This window comes from Electrophorus electricus, chromosome 5, assembly GCF_013358815.1.
Source record: "Electrophorus electricus isolate fEleEle1 chromosome 5, fEleEle1.pri, whole genome shotgun sequence".
Lineage (NCBI taxonomy): Eukaryota > Metazoa > Chordata > Actinopteri > Gymnotiformes > Gymnotidae > Electrophorus > Electrophorus electricus.
Window position 1 is genome coordinate 13038416 of NC_049539.1, and position 21137 is coordinate 13059552.

The 21137-nt window shown below is 45.8% G+C and overlaps 1 protein-coding gene and 1 long non-coding RNA gene across 2 annotated transcripts; one reads left to right on the plus strand and one right to left on the minus strand.

The window, feature by feature from the left end:
- Positions 1-1148: 1148 nt before the first annotated feature.
- On the minus strand, positions 1149-13967 carry nacad (NAC alpha domain containing). Its single transcript, XM_027010781.2, has 9 exons — positions 13658-13967; positions 3626-8572; positions 3163-3423; positions 2902-2990; positions 2531-2602; positions 2261-2407; positions 1937-2071; positions 1521-1643; positions 1149-1285 (listed from the first exon to the last, which is right to left on the minus strand). Exons 1-9 carry the CDS (start codon positions 13740-13742, stop codon positions 1271-1273), a joined length of 5874 nt encoding a protein of 1957 aa, XP_026866582.2. The 5' UTR covers positions 13743-13967; the 3' UTR covers positions 1149-1270.
- A 1827-nt stretch (positions 13968-15794) lies between these two features.
- On the plus strand, positions 15795-19679 carry LOC113577880. Its single transcript, XR_003410686.2, has 2 exons — positions 15795-17499; positions 17606-19679. It is a non-coding gene; the product is annotated as an uncharacterized LOC113577880 (long non-coding RNA).
- Positions 19680-21137: the final 1458 nt, after the last annotated feature.

Sequence of the window (21137 nt, forward strand, 5' to 3'; positions counted from 1 at the left end):
GTGTGGCAGAAAGCATCACTTGTATTCTTGTTGCAATTCTTGCAAGCTGCAGCGATTGCTAATTGGAGCTCACTGGTGACTCCTCGTTGTTCTCGTGTTTAATAACTCGTGTGTCAGAAAACCCGAATTGTTCATCTTCTTCAGACAGCGTCCTGCCGCACACGGCCATCTCTTTCGTTTCTCTAATTATATTTGTCACAGCATTGGAAAAATAAGTCATCCAGTCTCTTAAATCATTATTTCTGATGCAGTTTGCATTAAGAGCACTTGGTATTTGGAGTGGTTACGAAACTCACTGACTGGAAAACGTTAGGAAAATAACCGTTACATGTGTCGGTGGCTCGTCCGTGTTTCATTTCTCCCGCACTCTAGTGTCTGCGTCTCGGACTCGGATTTTCTAATTTCAGACAGAATCGCGCAGGGGCTTGAAGGTGGACGTTATTAGCTACGGCAGTTATTGCTGTGAGAAGGCTAACAGGGCGGCGTTCAGTCGTGCTTCATGAAATCCAGATGAAAGTGGCTCATACGGGCAGGCGAAAGGTACTCAAACAAAAACACCACATCAGTTTTAGTATCAGGGTTACACAGTAACACGTGAAAGTGCGAGGATTCGCCTATTGCCGAGGTCATGTTTTAACAAATGTCTTGTCATGCTCTGGCAAAACTGCTACGTTCCTCGAGTCAGACAGACTACTTAGCAGACGAGATCATATCCGTCCCATTCTGAATTCTTTGTAAATATTTTTTTAAATTGTGCCTAATTTTATTCCTTACTGCTACTTGACTATCCAACCTCCCTTTAAAAAAAATAAATGTTTTTTTTTTTTTTTTTCCACATTATGTAGATACATGTCATTTTATTCTTGATCTTGTAGTGGAAGAGGGTCTTTTGGAGACAGCAATGCTCTGTGCCTTTGCATTAGCTGTACAATCCGTTTTTAGAGCGCCACCTGCTGGGAGTTTGCTGTTATAACAGACTCGTGTTGGACTGTGTTGGTTTTGACTGAAGCGTGAACAAACGCTGCTGCTACACGTGCCAATTACAACATATTCGTCAGACTGCGCGGGGGTGATCACAGATTTATCTGGTGTCCAATAGTAACTAAACACAAACAAACAAACACAAAAAACCCCACCAACCAGCCTGCTGTGGTTATTAACAGTTTATTGAGCAGGTAAGAGGGTTTCCGTACGTACAATATAGCAGCATTACTGAGAGGAGCGCAGGGTGTGGCAGGGAGGAAGCAGGGACCAAGCAACATCTCTTCTCTCACATGGTCAGCTCCTAGAAATGGGTACAAAGAAGAAAATCGCGCTCATGCCCTGTTTTTATACATGTGAACATGGGCAGAAGCCCTTCTCGGGGATCCCCTCCAGTCAAGCTGCCATTTATTTTATCGTCATTGATTTCTTGGAATAGGGAGCATAAAGCACATTTGCATTTCCCCCCAGTGTTATTCAGAACGGGTATTTTCTGCATCAGTATAAACAAACGAGCAACTCGAAGGAAGGCGTCTTACCATAATAGCGTTGACAATGTCGTTCTTGTTGTGGCGTAGCGCACGGACGGCTTTAGCCCGGGCCACGTTGGCCTGGGCCATCACCAGCTCTATATCTCTCTGCTCCAGCCCGCTCTCGTCCACCTGACACACCAAAGCACAACTTATGTCGCGGCTGCTCCAGGTACGGAAGTGTAAATTTGAGTATTTGAGTAACAAAGAGTGTTGAGCCAGAGAGCGGCTAACGTATGTTGTGATGGTTAGATGGAATTATCCACTGACTGAAGTGTGGGAGGCCACCCAGAGTTCCAGGATAATATCATTCTTGAATCTCTTTATTAATTATACCCTGTCTAACATATCTGTAATAATTGAAGTAAGCTTAAACGAGGCCAATTTACTAAAGGGTTGAGATGAGTGACAGAAATTGAATCTACCTCCTCTTCTTCTTCTTCGCTCTCCTCTTTTATGGTGAGACTGGGCATGATGTCAGGGGTCAAAGGTGAAGGGTCAAGGGGAACCTTAAATTTCTCTGCTGCAGCCTTGTGCACTTGTTGTGACAGGTCCTCAATCTGAAACGAAGGCATGTGTGTTGTTAATTTAATCTCTCTTCCTCACACATTCGCAGTTCTGCATTCATTGTACATAACATATGGCAATTTGGTTTGGGCAAAGTGAACTGTTTATTTAGCTTTCTCCTGACAGTACTTTTCTGAACTGAAAATCAGATACATAAAACTCTTTAGCACAAAGGTCCAAACCTTGGCTTCCCCAAAGACTATGTAGATATCCGATGCAGGGCTTTTGAAGACATCCGGGCGAGTAATGACAAACAGGATATTCTTGGACTTCCGGATGGTGATGCGCGTAACCCCGTGGATCTGCTTGAGTCCCAGCTTTGACATAGCCTTGTGGAGATAATGCCCCCAAGACAGGAAGGAATTTGAGCATTAGGTGCTGAGGAGGCTGAGCGGGGTATTTAAGTGCGAGTCATGTCGGTACTCCGCGGGCTCGGGCCAGGTAATGCTCACCTTCCGTGCCTTTTTCTCACTTCGGCTCTGCTTCGTTTTGCTCGCCGACTCATCAGCTGCAGTATGTGATATCTGAGAAAGATTAAATAAGAAATGAGGCGACAAATTGTAAAGCATGAAATACATCTTATTAGCATAAGTAAAGGTTTTAATGCATTTCATTTGCACTTTCCATAACAAAAGCTCCCAGCAGTGTTTGTTCCTAATGTTTGTATAGGGATAAAATTCAAAATATAGCTTTTTATGTTATGAATGATCCAATATAATTGGATTCTAATTCGCAGTTTATCATAAATTGTAACTTTGGGCAGCTGATCATTCAATGGTACTCTTATGTGGAAGTCCAAATGTATCTATTTGCAGTATGTCACCTGTGTGTCTGACGGTCTTAGGAGGCTTCCATCTGGATCCTCCAGCTCAGGCAGTGAACCATCGCTGTCTGTTTCGTTACAGGAGCCAACTATAAGCCCCACACACACACACACACACACACACACACACACACACACACACACACAGAGAGAGAGTGAATGAGTGCACTCAGATACCCTTTCAGCAAACAGTGTTGTTGAAATTGATTTAGTGTGCCAGACAGGATAGACACCATGCAGTAGACTTGCAATGAAACATACTGTTGTTTTTCAAGAGATCCAGTTCTTCTGAGTCCTGTCTTCTGTAGCTGACTGAGCCTGTGTCCTGATCAGTTGGCTTTGGATCTGGCTTTGGCCTTGTTTGCACAGAGGAGTTTAGAGTGGAACTGATGCATGGTAAGATCTCTTTTTCCTTGGGCATATTTGTTTTTCTGTAAGCAGGGCTAGCATCTCTGTGACCTGTGCATCCACTGGGAAGGGTGTAGGGGCTTTCAGGAGATACTGGTTTCTGTCCCGTACATACTGCTTACAAAAAACAGCAAAACATGTTTTCAGTAACAGTGGGCATACAAAAAATCTAACAAAATCAAATGAAACGTCAGTTAAACAATCTGACTGAAATGAATCAATCAAATCATTAATGATTTTACTAAACACTTATTATGATGCTAAGATTATGATGACAGTACTTATGTGTGTTTTTTGGTGCACAAGCACATCTCACCCTCCGCAGCGAATTGTCTGCAGGACTTTGACCTTACGCCTGACCGCTCGTTCACATCTCGATGCAAGTCCTGCACAGGCAGGGAAGCCACTAGTTTTTCCTCGGACTCCAGTGTTGCTGTTTCCACGCTGGGGACTTGAAGGGGGCTCTCTGACAGATATGAGCTGCTCTGGTCACTTGAGCCATCATTCGAAGCTGATTCAGTATGAGTGAGAAAACTGTGTATTTGGGAATTGTCCAATGAAGGCTGAGACTCCTGTATCGGGGTGGGAAGGTCCTCTTCCAGCACATCTGTAGATGAGGGAGAAGGAGAAGGCCTTCCAAGTTCTGCTCTCACTGTTCCGAGTGGTGTGCCCCCTACCTGATCATCGCTGATGTCTCGTGTGCTTTGTTGAAGTTCCAGACTTTCTGAGGTGCTATGGGCAAGTGCTTTTCCTTGATCTGTATTGGCATGATCACTAGATTCAGTCAAGCCCTCTGACTCTGTGAAAGGATACTGGGAACTGGAGTTTTCAGGGTGGGAAATCGGTTCGTTTGGTGTTTGGTCATGATCATTTTTTTCTGCCTCATCACTTTTCGTGTCCGCTTGCTGTTGAGTCTCGGTTGATGTGTTACTCGGCTGAGATTCAGGTGGGCTTTCTTCATGTTGGATCTCTTTCTTTTGCTCCGAGGCAGACACTGATTGGTAAAAGGCGACAGATACCTCGGATTTCAGGCCATGATCTGAATCAAGTCTTTTCCCGGCATGATCTGGTTCAGTGTCATACAGTTCTGTTTTTGTCATTTCGTTTGTGCTTAATTTCTGCGAAACTTCTGCATCATTTTGTTTTGTCTCCTGATGTGGCGTGATCTCAGCAGCACTGGCATTTGACTCTTCGTTCTGACATTCTCGTTCTTCTGTCTCTGAGAAACCTGCTTTCTGCATAACGTGTGTGTCCTTTTCATTCCTTTCCAAAATAGCATTTTCTCTGCCATTTTCCTCTGCTTCTGGACATGTTTTCTCGGTCTCCTCATCCCCCCTTTCCCTTAGTGAGAAACATTCAACTCTTTCCTCCTCTTGATCCTCAAAGGCAATTTCATTCTTTGGTTCAGTAAGTTGTCTGTCAATTACCCGACTACCAAAATTCTCTTGATTTTCCTCTTTTGTAATGTTGGACTGTACCTGTGAACCTAGATCTGTGGTATCAGTTGTAATCCCTGTGTCAGTGCATGTTGCTGTCTCTTTGTGTGCCAGAGAGCGATCAGATGACGAAATATCACGTCTTGACTCGCTTGATTTCTTCTTAGGATTGAAAGTGCCAAAAGAGCCTCCTTCTAATCTGAATACATACTTTTTTTCTAAAACTGGGGATTCAGAATTTGCCAGGCAAATTTCCTTTTCAATGCTTTGGTCTGAGGAACTAGGAACTGGGTTATTTGATTTGTCTGACACGTCAGTGGTTGTAATGGGCTCATAGAGATCATTTTGTTCATAGGAGCTTGTCAAAGTCTGTGCCTCTTCAAGTTCTTTTGCTGATTCCAAAACTTGCATTGCCTGTTTAGGAGGAATGTCAGGGCCACCATCTTGGCATATATTTGATATGGATTCTCCTGGAATGTTAAAATCTGTGTTAGGGGTCTGATCGTTCTCGTCTTTGCCATCATCTGAAAGGATATTCAATGACAGACACGTTGACTGAGCGCTTGGAATAACGGGCGAACAGCTTTTCTCGGGGTCATTCCATGTAGTCACCAGAATCTTTTCCGAATGCCGTTGTATAAGTGGATTGCTGTCTGGATTTTGAAGGTTGTTGGCATCATCCTCCCCTCCTCCTGCCTCTGACAGATCCTCGATAGACCTCCAAGTGGACAGGTTGGATTCCAACATGCCAGCCTCGATATCGGTCATCCTTTCTCCTAAGTCACAGTAGCTGTTGTTGTTGTCCTCAAGGTCAGCGGTGATGCCATCTCCGGCAGCGATGTTAGGGCTCACAGATCGGGCTTTGTTTCGCAGTGGCCCAGCTGTATCGCACAATAGCAAGTTTTCTGCCTCAGAGGCACAACACTCTCCCGGTGTCAAAGGCTCCAGCAGGGCCCGGCCCTCTGATGAAACGTTCCTTTCTGTCATGCTGTTTTCAGAGTTCTCTTTCTTTGGCGAGATGGCAAGCACGCCGTAAGTAGAAGAGGACATGTTTAGAGAGCTGAGAGTTGCGTCGTCGGTGCCAGGTTGATTTTCTGTCAGGTTATCTTGGTCAAGAGAGTGTTCAGATGGGGAGACATCAGCTGTGGTTAAGTTATCTGGCACATCGGACAGCTCGGGATAGGCACAAACTGGTATGTTTGTGGGGCTACAGTCATCTTTAGGGTGAGACAACAGAGGGACTCCTTTGTTGAGATCATTGGTTTCTGTCTCGTCAAGCCGGAGCGAGGTATTGACAAACTCAGAGTTGTTTCCATTCTTCTGGTCCAGATCTGGGTCATCCTGAGTGTTGAATTTATATTTTATACCTGCAGCTGTGGCTCCAAGCATGCAAAGGGCTAACTTATTACATGTCTCAGACATTTCATTTTGATCCACTGAGCTTGTCTGACTTTCCAACTCCTGGGGGGCTGTCTGAACCACTAGTTGAGACTCTGCATTGCACACATCATATGTTCCTTCCGTGCCCCTGAGGTCTGCACTCTGTGTAATATCCTTTCCTTGGTCCTTGACCTCTGTTGTTGAAAATACTGTCTCTGTACACTCCACATCTGGCTTTTTTTCTACAGTTATGTTTTCTGCACTTTGCACTGTGCAGTCTGGTGTCTGTTCATGAACTTCTGCATTTGGTGGCTCAGATGATCCAGATGATCCAGTGTCCATTTCACTCTCACTTCCAGACGATTCTGTTCTTGCATTGCTTACTGACTGCACATGGTCCTCCTGTCTGGGAAACTGCTGGGCAGGATTGACATCTCTCTCTGTACTGTACAGGTGGTCTTCATCGCCATTACAGGAGGTGGAATCACTCGATTCCTGGGTGTCATCCTGATAAGCAAATGACTCATCTATTCCGTCATTTATTGAGTTCTCAGAAAGTGAATTTAGGTAAGAAGCAGAGGTGTCTTCCTCATTTGGGTCTTCCACAACCCTTGATCCAATCTTGATGGCTTCAGCTTGCTCTTCCAAGTCATTTATGTCATCATCATCATCTTCATCATCATACTCATCCACATCTCCTTCCTCTTCTCCAGCAGCATATGCATCCATTTCATTTTCAGGCTCCTCGTCTGTAGGGAACAATGTTATCTCCATGGCGTCTGCCTGGAATATCAAGCTGGCATGGACAGGCAGCATGCATGCAGGAATCATTCCTTCTCCCCTAGGGCTATCCTCTCTGGAGCACCCATGGAAGAACAGGGAAGAAGATCCAATCTCACTGTACAAGCTATTATTATCAGTGTCTGAAATCTCTGAGGAACAAGTAGCAGGGGTCAGACTGCCCGTGTCCAGGGTAGCAGAAGCAGTTGCCAGCCGATGACTGAAGGGAAAAGAAGATGCCAGATCTGTGGGAAAGTCCTCCTCTGGGCTTAGAGGTGCATCCAGTCTGGTGAAATGCTCTGAGACACAAGCATCAAGATCAAGTTCTAGATCTTGATCTGGATCATCAAATGGCTGGGTTATGTCGGTAGCTCTCTGGATTTCTGCCTGCACTAAGGAGGCCTCAGATTCCCCTCCACCATCTTGTGAATCTGTGCTTCTGCCACTGCTGCTCCTGTGTGGGGAAATGTTCTCTGTCACCCACTGAGGCCTGCAAACCTTCCTGCTCGTTTGGTCCTCCTCATACTCCACGTCCTCGACCAGCCCTGGCATGGCAGGTTTACACAGACAGTGCTCCCTTTCGGCCCCCGTTCGCTCGTCCCCCAGCTCATCCCCAATCTCAGACAGAGATCCCACATAGCATGCAGGGGCCTCCTGCAGTTCAGCCTCTGCAATCAGGTTTGGGGAGCAGGAGTGAGAAGTGCTGGAGGTCCAGCTGCTGCCCTCTGCGGTTATGTAAGACCCAGAAGGAGACGTGGGTGGGGAGCACAGATCAGACTCATCAGCTGGGGATCCAGGACCTGTGCTCGGGCTATTTGGGTGCCATTGCTGCTTAAGGTGTGAACAGTAGGCCATCTTGATGGGTGTGGAAGGTGCTGTATAATAACGGTCTGGATCCAGTCCGGGAAGGACTCCGACACGCTGAGGATCAACTGGGTAGGGGGGTTCGGAAAAGGACAAGGAAGGCACTTCAGCCGGAGACGGAGCTAGAGGGTCTCCTTCATTGTCTGGGAAAAAGGTGCTGCTTTCTGTCAGTCCCGTGACTGCTGCTTTGGACTCCAAAGTTGTGCATTCGAGTAGCTCACCTAAGCTTGCCTCTGGCTCAGTGGTTGGGAACAAAGACTTGGCCTGGTCAAGTTTGGGACTCTCTTGACCAGTGTCGAGTTTGGGTTTCCCCTCGCCCCACGTCTGTGCCTGCAGCGGGAGTGAAAGCATGGCAGGCTCTGTGGGCTGGGATTCCGAACTAGGTGTACTAGATGTCTCCCCACCGGCGTTTTTGTCAAGCAGTCCCCCAATCTGTGACTCCATGTTCTTCAGCAGTGCTTCTTGCCCCATAACTACCCTTGCATCCATGGACTCTGGTTCTTGGTAGTCGCTCTCCACCTCACTCCCAGTTAAGACTTTAATCCTTTCCATTTTCACTGGGCCCCTTCTGCACACCCCTCTTCCGAAGCGACCCGTCAGCCGGCCCACTGACCGCCCTTCTGATTCAAAGCTGGCGCCCTCTGGTGGAGGTCGGGTGCAAGGGTTCGGCTTGGCCATAACCAAACGGGGGCCAAATGGGGAGGGGCACTGTGGGGGGAGCTTGGGCGGGGTTGTAGGAGATGGGCTGGAGGCACTATCACTTGGAGTAGAGGCTGTGGAGCTGGAGGTTTGTCTGGACAAATCTGAAAAAGAGGGCAATAAAAACATTTAATATGTAACAAATATCATAATGCTATTTGTGTTTTTTTATTTAGATTTGCAAGTGTAATGTTTAGCAGCTCAGATTTTTAAAATGCAATGTACTAACACCATTTGATTTCCTTGATCAGTACAACACAACACCTATTTTTGCTGTCTACAGTATTGTCATAAACATGACCGGCCTTCAGGTGAATCGATTCAAACTGAACATGTTTTTATTCAACTTTTTCATCACATCATGATGCCACAGCTTTGCTTGGACATTTTGCTTGAGATCTCATAAAATGGAAATTGGCACAAGTTTCGTATGCAGTACACATCCTGACAGGGCAGTATATTCTCATTTCACTGATTCTTCTGTGTCTAATGCAGTCACAGTGTGTTAAAATGTGCAGAAGCTGTGGCACTAAATGCATCACCAAAATTACATTAAGTCTGTATTAAGAAGGAAAATATATTTACATTTTTAAAATAATTTATTGCCAGTTCAGAACTGGCAAAATGACAGCGTCAGGTGGCAGTCATTCAGCACCGGGTCTACCCTGACTGATGTACAGGCAGCTTTCTCAGAAGCACTGTAATGCTGTCCGTTATCTTTCACTAACGCTACAGTGGAAAATAAGCCTTATTGTAGAAAACTCTCTATAACCGATATGAAGATTCTCACCCTAATAATCTTTTGAGGAAGCCCATGAGAATAGCTTGAGCCTGTGTTAACGCTGTGTTAAATGATGGATTATCCTTTAAAATGGCAAGCACTAGGGTCAAGCGGCATTAGAGGGAATATTTCCAGGAGCGTCATTTTGCCTGATGGTGGGGGGTATCTCAGTCTGACAGTGGCAAGTGGAGATCTGAATGTCTGTTAAGTGATTGTATCAGGGAGACGAGGCCCGTTTTCTGCCCACGTGGCAAACTGTCCATCAGCAATGACTTTATATGGGGAGGAAATTGCACAGCACGGTCAGCTACAGTTGCACGCACGCAGGCACTCACACACACACACACACACACACACACACACACACACTTGCGCAGTATGTGTGCATCAGTGTATATTTTTACAAATATGATGTTTGAACACGGAGAATGCAGGGTATCTGCATGGGTGTATGTACTGCTGAGTGTTTTCACCCAGAGGAGCTGCTATCAGCTCCTCACAGCAGTCTTTATAATCAGAAAGACAGGAGGAGGTAAGCTTTAGGAGGACTCTCTCTCTCTCTCTCTCTCTCCCTCTCTCCCTCCCTCCTCCTACCATCTATTCCTTCATGCTTCAGTATTTCGGTAACCTTCATTGCTTCATTTGGGGATGTGTTCTGGTGTTGAACTCTTCACGGAGTGACACTTTTAGCTCATGCTGGGTATTTGTCATTTTGATTGCTCATTTTTAATACTTTTACTCACTGGCTCTGCCTATTTGCTCTCTCTTTTTAAAATACCTACTTACACACACACACACACACACACACACACACACACACACACACACACACACACACACACGTGTGTGTGTGTATGTGTGTGTTTCAGTGCTTCAAAAATCCCCCAAATGCGACATTATATATCACACGTCATATATTATTGTAATTGCTTTAGTGTTTCTGTTTATTGATAAAATTGCCTACTGCCAACGTGGGATAATGGACATTCTGTTAGGACTTGGAAACCTGATCTTAATGAGCCAGCTTCAGGAAGAGGCCACCCAGCAAAGCGCTCGTCTACGCTCCAGCAGAGCTTGCAGTGGCTAATTCTTGAAATTCAACGTTTATATGCAACAGTAAAGTGGCTCAGCTGGAAGACGACACGCATCCCGTTACGTTGATGCTCGTGAGTATCATGTGGGGACAGTTTGGATTGAAGCATGCTTACCTCATGTTTCATACCCTCTACATTTCTTACCATCAAAGCATGTGCGTATGTACTTCCTCTCTGTCTTTATCTGGATCCGGATTTGTCTTGTGTCATTTGCCCTCCACATCCAGACCGTAATTTACATCTCGGCTCTCTAACTCAGAGCGTGCTACAAAGATCCTTACTGGCCAAAGCCATGCAAGAATCTGGCCAGCTTCTCTGTGTGTGTGTGCGTGTGTGTGTGAGAGAGAGAGAGTTTCTATACTCTGTTGTGTGTGCCTGTTTTTCTGCTGTGGGTGGCCTGCTGTGCTTAGTCATGATCCAAAATGATGACATCATCATGTTGCACACTGCAAACAGAACAACTCTTATGGAGCTGAAATGCAAAATACAACAGCAGTATCCTTGCCTGTGTGTGTGTGTGTGTGTGTGTGTGTGTGTGTGTGTGTGTGTGTGTGATGGAGAACATAAAAGAAAGGGCCTCTTGTTAGACAACCACACTGATTATACAAGATATTGTATAATCTAAGAGGTGACTGCAGAAATGTGAATGTGTGTGTGTGTGTTGGAGAGAGAGATTGTAATCGTGAGACTGAGTGAGAGAGAGAAGTGCATCAGTTCTTGAGCAGTTCTTGAGTAAACTTTTCTCACTCCAGGTTATACCTGCTTACGGCTTACACTTAAATAAACCAACAGATACATCAGTGTTCAAGTGTTTCTCTTTGTATGTGTGTGTGTGTGTACGCATGCGCATTTATGGGTATGTTTGTGCACACATGTGCCTCTGTGTGCATACAAGTGAGTGTGTACATGCACGCAAGTGTGCGTTTGCTTGTGTGTGTGCGCGCGTGTAAGTGTGAATGTCCTACCCGCCAAAGCCCAGGTAGTTTGCTAAACAGAACCGAACAGATGGTCCCAGGCCCATAATACCGTTCTTGTCTCCATCCACAGGCGGCAAGAAAAAGTATTAAAACCTCGAGTCAGCGTAGAGGACCACGATTCAGCTATTTTCCCAGAAGTCTCTGTCTGCGCCTCCCGTACCTGGCCAGCAGCGCAGCCTGTGCTCCCCTAAGCCATCGGGGTTCTCCTACACGGTTCTCTCAAGGTTGATATGGCGATGTGCTGATGCTGAGGAAAGCTCTCTGTTCTTTTCTGGCTGCTTCTGCTGGTGCAGAAAGTCCCTCTTCACTTGCGTGGTATGATGGCTAATAATAAATTAATAATTTAAATAGTTAGTCCTTGTCAAATTAATGAGCGTGAAGGGTTTAGTCGTCTGTGCGTGGCTGATGCTACCACAAGATGTAAGGAACTTTCATTACTTTGACCCGATAAACTTAGAAATGCCGCGCAGTGAGTGCTATTTATGTTACTAAATTATAGCGCACAGAATAATTAAAAAGATAAACGAAAGATGGGTATGTTCTGTGCCTGTTCATTGCCACGACGATTAGCTTTACGTTCGTATCCTTGAGGAACAGGCCTTCTGCAAATCTTTCAGAGTACCACACCTACACCTGTGTTATTCCATTTCTGTGTGGTCACCATAAGCTATGCTGGCAGTTTACTCTTGACTAACAAACGTGCCCTTACAGAAAAATGAATTTACTCAAGTCGGAAATCATTTTGGCTGCTGTTTGGTTTCCACTTTACCAGCTCTTTTGCACTGGTAAATATAAATTTTGCTTGGTGCCAAATTAAAGCACAGGCCTGAGGTGTTTGGACAGGGACTCGGGGGTTCTGCGTCTCTACTGCCGGACTTGCCATTCTACTGAACTCTGTGTGTGTGTGTGTGTGTGTGTGTGTGGGGGGGGGGGGGGGGGGGGGGGGGTGGCAGCTCTCCTTTTCCAGCTCAGAAATCTTGAATTGTTAAACCTATAATTTTAAGACGGCTCCTAAGCAGGATGTCACCGTATAAGATATGATTATTAATTAGGCACATTTGCATTTTCAAGCAATGTGCGCAGGAAAGGGGAGAAGAAATGTTTATTTTTGGAACTGTATTTGTTTTGCAAATGGTTGATTATTGTTATAAACAGAGGTCTGTAAAGCTGTTGGACCATTTACGTATATGACCTTCTATGCCCCAAATAAGCACTTTCTTGGTATATTGGAGTATGAATTTGTGTCAGTAACATTTTGAAACCTTTACGATGTAGCCTGTGTATTTCCACTCCTTTCCATCGCCCCATCTCACGTGATTAGTTCAGCAAGCTAAAGATAGTACCATAGATGAGAGGTCTTTATTCTTTTTTTTAGGCCAGTCTCCCTTCACACACAGGCCCGTGCGCACGCGCGCTAAGTATCTGAGAGAGTGATGATGGAAGTCATTATCACAGACCCGTACATTGCGGCCAGAATAGAAGGCACGGGTCTGCGCAACCAGTACAGAGGAGGCACCCACAGACACATCCACAGACACAGACATGACCTCTACTCTACCGACGGTGCTCTCTAGACAACACAAGCTGTCCCCTTGCACACAAACAAATAAATAAACAAACATCATTAAGGCATGTCTATCCTGGTCTCTCATGACAAGGCGACAGCAGTACAGTTATAAAAACATGAATGACTCAGTATCATAGCCATTATACACCGACGGTGAGAATCAACACTCCCAAACACTCACATATGCACACCCATGTACACACGCACACACTCTCACACACACACATGATCCTTATGGACCTTGCCGACAAGGCTAATTCAAAAATCTCCATAATCTCTATACACATCCCCAATTCATCGCATCCCAAATGCTTCAAGCCCACTTGTTTTCCTGCATCATATCAGTGTGATTTTCAAGCAGGCAGTTGCGTCAGCCACCTCTCTCTGGGCTGAGGGAGATGATGCTGGGTCCTGACAAGTGATGCTGTGTCATGCTGCCATGATGGGTGTGGATATACTACAGCTGCTCTTCTGGGACCATGCTGATGATGTTGCAGGGTGCGGCCAGACCCGTCTCTCTCTCTCTCTCTCTCTCTCTCGCTCTCTCTCTCTCTTTCCGCTCCTCTACCCTCATGTGTTCAGCCACCTCTCTCCTCCACAAATCCCCTTTCTCCCTTCTGCCAAGCCTCTTCTCATCCCCCTCTCTCTCTCTCTCTCTCTCTCTCTCTCTCTCTCCCCCCCTCCCCCTCCCTCCCGCTCCCTCGCTCTCCCTCTCATCCCCTCTTCTCTTTCACGTTGTCCCGTGCGTGAGCGGCCGCGGCTCGCCTCACCTGCTCCGGGGACGATGCCAGCGTCCGTGACCGGGCTGGGTGCGTCCCGCGCAGGGCCGCTGCCGTCCTCTGCCTCCCCGGGCATGATTCCGCCTGCCTCTGCTGTCTGACGCACTGGTCTAAACGAGCGTTGCGGCGCGCGGAGCTCTCCCGAGCCTGTGAGCGACACGGCGGGGCGTGTGAGTGCGCGGCTGTGGGTGAACGCCAAGTGCAGCGCAGAGGTGTGTCGGGCGACGGCCGTGTGGAATCTGAGAGAGAGCTGCAGTATTCGCTCCGACTGCGCGAATGCTCACCCCATCCTCTCTCTCTCTCTCTCTATCTCTCTCCTATCCTCCTGCAGTCTCATAACCTCCCCATCCCTCCCTCCCTCCCTCTCTCGTTCTCCCTTTCGCTCGCCCTCCCTCTTTCGTGCCTTCCTCGCTCTTCCCTCCTACCCCCTCCTCTGGCTCTTCTCTTCATCTCACCACCACCCTCCTCACGTTCCTCAGCCAGGCAAGGGGCAGTTGGACAGTGATGTCAGCAGATTTCTGCTGGGTCTCTCCACCGCCGCCTTTAACCGGAGAGGACCGATGCTTCACACCGATCTGACGGAAACGGGGGGGGGGGGGCAGAAAAAGAAACACAGGGAAAGAGATGGAGAGAGAGAAAAAGAAACACAGGGAAAGAGATGGAGAGAGAGAAAGCAGTTTAGGTTTACGAAGTCTAAGATGCTTAACAGTTTGGACTCCCTCCCCCATCCCTCTCTCTCTGGAAGAAGAGTAGGCTGTTCACTCGCTTCCCTGGAGGCACACGGCAGCTGCTGTAGCCGACTGTCTCCTGTCGGTATGCTGAAACTCTAAAATGCTCAGTGGGACCTGCCAGGTCACACGACTGCCTACCCATAAAGACTTTCTGCTCATTTAAAGATTTAAAGGTCATCGTCCTGCTGCAGAGCCCAAACATTTTGTCATCCAGTGTTGAGGTGCACATTGGGATCCGGGCAGGTAGGTTGCTCCTGTTCACTTCAGATCACAGCTCTGCAGCCATCGGCAATGATGTCATCGGCACAGAGGACGAGCGCTCCTGCTGTGACGTCATCAGCACGCTGGCTCCAAGCGCCGGGGCAGCGCGTCTCGCCGATGGCCTGCTTCGCGTTGGATGATGAGCTGTTCTTGTGGGTTTTTTTTGTTGTTTTTGTTTTTTTAACCTCCACACACTCACCTCGGTTCATCGCAGGTCACTCTTCACCTCATCCATCCTCCCTCACGGGGCTTTTCTTGTGGTAAGCCCTCACACACACTCACCGCACGACCCTCGTCCATGTCCTCGGGGCTGTACTGCGCTCTCCATCAGTTCCTGACTGAGTGCATAACTAGTCATGGAAAACCGCAGCGCTCTGGGATCTGTACTGTTTGCTCTGGTGCATACAGGCCCCTGGTTTCAAATGGCTGTGCCTCGGACATGGTTTGGAAGTGCGGAAGTACACGATCTAGAATTACAGCCAGCGTCCTGTGCGAAAGGATCCACATGGTTGTCAAACAAAGAGAGCGAGTTCATAGTTTGAAGACACTTAGTAGTCAGCGGCATAACGTGTAGTTTGGACTCCCTGCTCTCCTACATTGATCTCTCTCTCCATCTCTCTCCACACTGCCTTACGCTGTGCTTTTATAGAAGTGCTTCCAGCGCATGAGCACGACTGTGTCTGAACTCGGGGGGGGGGGGGGGGGGCTGCCCATTATCCCCCTGAAACGCTCCACACTTAGATCGAGACAGAATAGGTTCGTCGCATGAGCATACTGCACGTTTCCACGGCAACTGGCCCACTGAACACTCGCTACAGAATGGAAATGGGAGATTCGGAAAGTTTCCGGAGCTGGCCAGATGCCGGGACTTTCCTGCTTTCTCCCTTGTTTGTCCCCTTCAATTTTACTTCCAACAAGCCCTGTAAGAATGATAGCAGGACATTGTTCAGAGTCCTGATGCGCTGCCTGATCCCAGGTTTACTGGAAAGTCCCCTTCTTTCCACTACTCTCTCTCTCTCTCTCTCTCTCTCTCTCTCTCACACACACACACACACACACACACACACACACACACACACACACTTACTCACTCACTCCCTCCCTCCCTCTCTTTTTCTTTCCCTCACCCACTCATACACAGACACAATCTCTTATCTCACTTTCTCTCTCACCCACACGCATGCAGCCATACACCCGCGCACATCATATCTCTTTGGATATTAAACCATAATAAACTCTACCACATGTATGGGTAGCCCGAACCATCTCAAACCCTTTTCTGTCACGCTATTCTGATGAAACACTCATCAAAATAGTGCGGCAGAAGTGAGTATGCTCACAGAATGTAGTGGGCTTCAGGAGAGAGTGTATAGGATTGTGGGTACGTCACTACCTGGACAGGCCTTCAGGTGTACAGGATTGTGGGTACGTCACTACCTGGACAGGCCTTCAGGTGTACAGGATTGTGGGTACGTCACTACCTGCACAGGCCTTCAGGCGTACAGGATTGTGGGTACGTCACTACTTGGACAGGCCTTCAGGCGTACAGGATTGTGGGTACGTCACTACTTGGACAGGCCTTCAGGCGTACAGGATTGTGGGTACGTCACTACTTGGACAGGCCTTCAGGCGTACAGGATTGTGGGTACGTCACTACCTGGACAGGCCTTCAGGCGTACAGGATTGTGGGTACGTCACTACTTGGACAGGCCTTCAGGCGTACAGGATTGTGGGTACGTCACTACTTGGACAGGCCTTCAGGCGTACAGGATTGTGGGTACGTCACTACTTGGACAGGCCTTCAGGTGTACAGGATTGTGGGTACGTCACTACCTGGACAGGCCTTCAGGTGTACAGGATTGTGGGTACGTCACTACCTGGACAGGCCTTCAGGTGTACAGGATTGTTGGTACATCGCTAGCTGGGCTGTCAGGTGTGTCAGACAGGCAGGGTTCTGTATGACTTCCTGTCCATTGGCCACATCGATGACTGAAAGCAGCATGAAGTTCTCTCACACCTGCTTCAGACAAGGCCAATCAGCTCCTATTCAAACCGACCTGTTTAAACTGTTCAGTTAACCGTTCTGTTTCATTTTGGGCCTCTGTAAAATACAAACATTTTGTCATGCGCATGTACAAATTGTTCAAAAATCAGTATGCAAATATTTCAAATTTGCCTGGCAACTCTGTGGGGAAATACTGTGGAAAATACTGTGGTAACACAGTGGTTATGGTACTCGACTGGTAAACAAAATTGCCACTGTTGGACCTCTGAGCAAGGCCGTTAACCCTCAGTTGCATTCAGACATTATTGTAAGTTGCTTTGCATAACAGTGTCAGCTAAATACTGACTTCCTTGCAGAACAACAAACAATATAAACATTGTATATTTAAATAATAATTTGCTGTTTTATGCACTGTTATGTAGCATAAAAGACCCAACGGGGTGCATGTGTTACCTCATTGCAAGTGTTTCAGGTAGCCTGCTGTAATGGCCAGTGGGAGGCTTGCCCTTTGTTTGAGTTGCCATGGCAAACCACACTCCTTAATGGTATCACTAATCTGCCCTTTTGTCTGTCTCTCCACTTCTCTTTCTGACGTGGGAGCCTTTGCTTAAATGAGCAAGATAAGAAGATTACAGACCAGGCCTGGAGCGAGATCGGGAGGGGACCCTGGCTGAACTCGTCTTGTACACAGATGAAGAGCTGATGGAGAGGCTAGTTGGGACGGCAAATAAAAGTGAACAGCGTTTCCAAAGAGACCACGGAATAGTAAATGAAAGCAAGGGAGGATGACGCACGAGCTCAGTCTGTGAGGACCCGCGTCTAACGAAGCCGCTTGGGTAAACACTGCTACTTTGGCCTTATAAGAGGATAACTGCACAAGATGTCCCCCCACCCCCAACGCCTCAACCTTTCCTTGTGATAATCTCTACTTCATTCTTCCAGGGCCTTGGAAGGCCCCTTGCATAATGTGGCGTGGCCAATCTGGCCCAGTACACGGGTCAGCACTATTCTGAAGGCCGAGGCAGCCCCGGGGCCTGAAGACTCCAGGCAGCCGCCTGGGTCTCCCTCGAGACCGAGTTCATCGACGCATACCAGCGCTGCTTCGCCAGCCTGTGACCGCATGGCGCGATGCCTCTGCCCTCTCAGCGACACACAACATGACGGGATAGCACAGGACCCAGGGCTCGCTCCCTCACTCTAGCGGTTTTTCCCAAAGATATCTGGATTCAATTAAACACAGTACATAATTTATAATTCTTTAAAAAAAATGCAACAGTGCTATTTTGTGAAGATTTTTTTCTTTTTTGTATTTTAGATCAGCAGAATGGCAGAAATTAGTTTTAAATTCCTTTTGAATCGACAGTAGGCTTGTGATGTTAATCTAAAACAAATCACATTTCACCCTCTTATCACTGCAGCCAAAGCAAATCTGAAATCATTTCTAAATATCACACTAAAGACCAAAATTGTGTTTTTTTGTTAAAATACATTTTTAGAATCAAGCATTTTTTAAAAAATTGCTTAATTTATACACAGGAATTTCCAAGTATGCAATGTGATTTTGTTTGTTTTCTTAAAAGGAAAAGACAGAGGGGACTAAACCAAGTAAGTAAATAAATTAAATGCAAAAAGGGGGCGGTTACCTTTTGCATCGCTTTTGTATATGTTATTGCTTTACTAAAACTCATCACCTCAAAAGTCTTCACATCATGGGGTTCCCTTTTCCAATATTACACATCGTATAATATTCGAAAGCTATTCTGTTTTTAATGATGGTAGAAGATCTATAATGGCCACCCAAATTTTCTTTACTTCAGCCCTCCTCTTAATGCTATGTAGGAGTTTCTCAGGAGTGCTGTAGGATACAAGCTCATGTAGCCAGAGAATAATTGAAGGTGTGTATTCAGCTTTCCAATTCACTAATATACATTTCTTGGCAGCTGTACCAGTTAGCAATACAAAGTACATCTTAAACTGGGAAACACTTAACAAGTTCATGTCACCTAACAACCAAATCCTAGGGTCAGGATTCGTGTTTGTATAAATTACTCAGTATGTTTGTATTGATCAAATGAAATTATCGATTGAGTGATTTGTAGAAATCATTCTTTCCAGAACTTTCTCTCAGTCAGGAGGATGATAGGCACAATCAAAAGAGGTAAAATTGGGCAACGTTGTTTTTCAGGTTGGAGTGCAACATTTCTGTACTATATCAGTAATGTGTGGAAGTCTCCAGACATCCTTGTTGGATCTGCATTAGGCATCTTTTCTCAAGTTTATTAAGAATTTTATAATGTAGACAGTTCGGAAGAGTTCCATTAGCCAGGGATTCCTTAATCATGTTTGTGAGGGCGTTACCAATACGTTTGAAAAGGCCTTATGAATATCCACTGGGAAACCATCAGGCCCTGAGGCCTGCTTTGTAGAGAATTGGCAGAAAGTAGTACATCTTCCTCAGTGACCTCAGCATTCAACATATTATCCTGTTGACACACTTTTGGGAGTTGAAATCTCTAAAGAAATGCTTTGGCATTCCCTTTATCCCAAGCACATTCAGATGGATACAGGAGTTTGTAAAACCTTTGAAATTCATTATTTATTTCCTCTGCTGAGCTTGTCAGTATCCCATCTTGTTTTTGAACAGAATGAATAAACATTCAGATTCATCTTTCTTTTTTTTTTTATTTGCTGGGTAAGGATGGTATCTTGTCCTGGCCATTCTACCTCCTGTCCTTTGAGTTCATAAGTTAGAGTAAATAATATGCATTTGGAGTCGTTTGTATAAGAGATCTTGATTTTTGCTGGAAAAGTGTCATATTTCATACCACCTTAAATCTTTTTCTTTAGAAGCACAGTATGTAAGTATGTAGCGTGTCATGAACGCTTTGAGGGTCTGAGGTGATGCAGTTTTTGTTGGTCTCCAGAGTTGTATTTGAGCAGTCCTGAACTGGACAAAACCTAAATCTCTGAGCATATGTGGTTTAAATGGCCAGATAAATGTCTGAGGACTAACTGAGTGCAATTCTGTTGTTAATTTAATTTGGTTACAGTCTGAGAAGAATATAAATAACCAAAGTACCACAGAATATCGTTTTTTGATGTAGCTACTAACCAATGAGCTGAAAATCAGTAATTTTTGCATATATTTCACCATGCAATTTCCCAATGAGGTAAAAACAAGCATTTCGGTATGGCAACATACACTGAAAGCAACTCACTTACCCAGGTCACAACATCAGGCAAATTTAGGTAACGGCTCTCCTGTAGCCGACAAGCAACATAGAAGAGCAATAAGCCCATTTTTCTAATGATTATTCACATCACGAAATAGTAATTATACTGACACCTAGTGGCCTGGATGATTCAGAGAGTCTACTAAATTTATTTTAAACATAGCTACCCCCAGATGGGGGACCTGCTTTACAGAGCATAAATTGGTTAATTTGAGTACTAAAATTTTATTTTTCACCTCATACGAGTTGCACTTTATAGAATTTTTAAAAAATAAATAATGAATTTCATAAATATTCTTTATGGTGGTATAAATGACCCTTCATACCATTCATCTTCATACTGTCCACATTCAGTACACCTTGGTCCGTAAATGGCATTTCCCATAAGAGGCACTCATCCCGTCAAATATGGCTCACAGCTGCCTCGTTGAAGCTCCAGGACTGACACATCCCCAGTACTGCCCTTCTAGTTGGGAAGGTACTCTCATATAGCACCTCTAATCCATGTGCATGTGAAAGTTCTGGCTTGCAGAGTACTTAAAGGTACCAAGAGGTAGAACCCACGATTTGCAGAGCTGAAGGTGCAAACATATCAGACGCTGCCGGAAGTTGCTGCACGACTCAAAAATAATATCCACCACCACTAATCAAATATGAATTCTGAAATATGGTCACGTGTGTTCATGGCAAATTCAATAATTCTAGAATATTGTAGCAATTCTGTCATAGAATGCTATAATGTTATGCAATATGTTATTTGCTAATAGGCTAATTCTATATTATAATAATTCTTAATTTTAACAGCAAACAATTCCCAAATACCTCGGTACCCGAGTACAAACTGTACTGCAGTAAATAACACCTATTTTATTATTTTATTTTTGTCTGTGTGAAATGTTTCACATTGAGAATTTTAAAATCTGGATGTCTGAAAGTGTTTTAAATTGTTCCAAACTCCACATTTGAGCACCCTCCCTAATCTTTAAGATGCATCTCTTCAACCCCGACAACCATCTCCTTGGCAACAAGGAAATCCCCAAAGTGTCGTCTAGGCAACGGCACTGAGACTGGTAAGTGTGTGTTTATTATTAGTAGCAGGAGAGTTCTCTAAGGAAACAACCAGTTCGGTGTTTGGAAGACCTGCGGCACGGGACCAAGCGCTCAGGTGGCCTTGAAGTCCATTTAGTCAGTGGCATATGTGACAGTATCAGGGCTGAGCTGTGCTGAAATCCTCCAACGTC

Bases quoted from the DNA above. Each gene is read 5' to 3' on its own strand.
- nacad (XM_027010781.2), bottom strand. From the start codon at position 13,742: ATGCCCGGGGAGGCAGAGGACGGCAGCGGCCCTGCGCGGGACGCACCC. The intron at 2,603-2,901 runs GTGACATACTGC...AATCTTTCTCAG, and splicing joins TAAGACCGTCAGACACACAG to ATATCACATACTGCAGCTGA. The intron at 2,408-2,530 runs GTGAGCATTACC...TATCTCCACAAG, and splicing joins GTGAGAAAAAGGCACGGAAG to GCTATGTCAAAGCTGGGACT.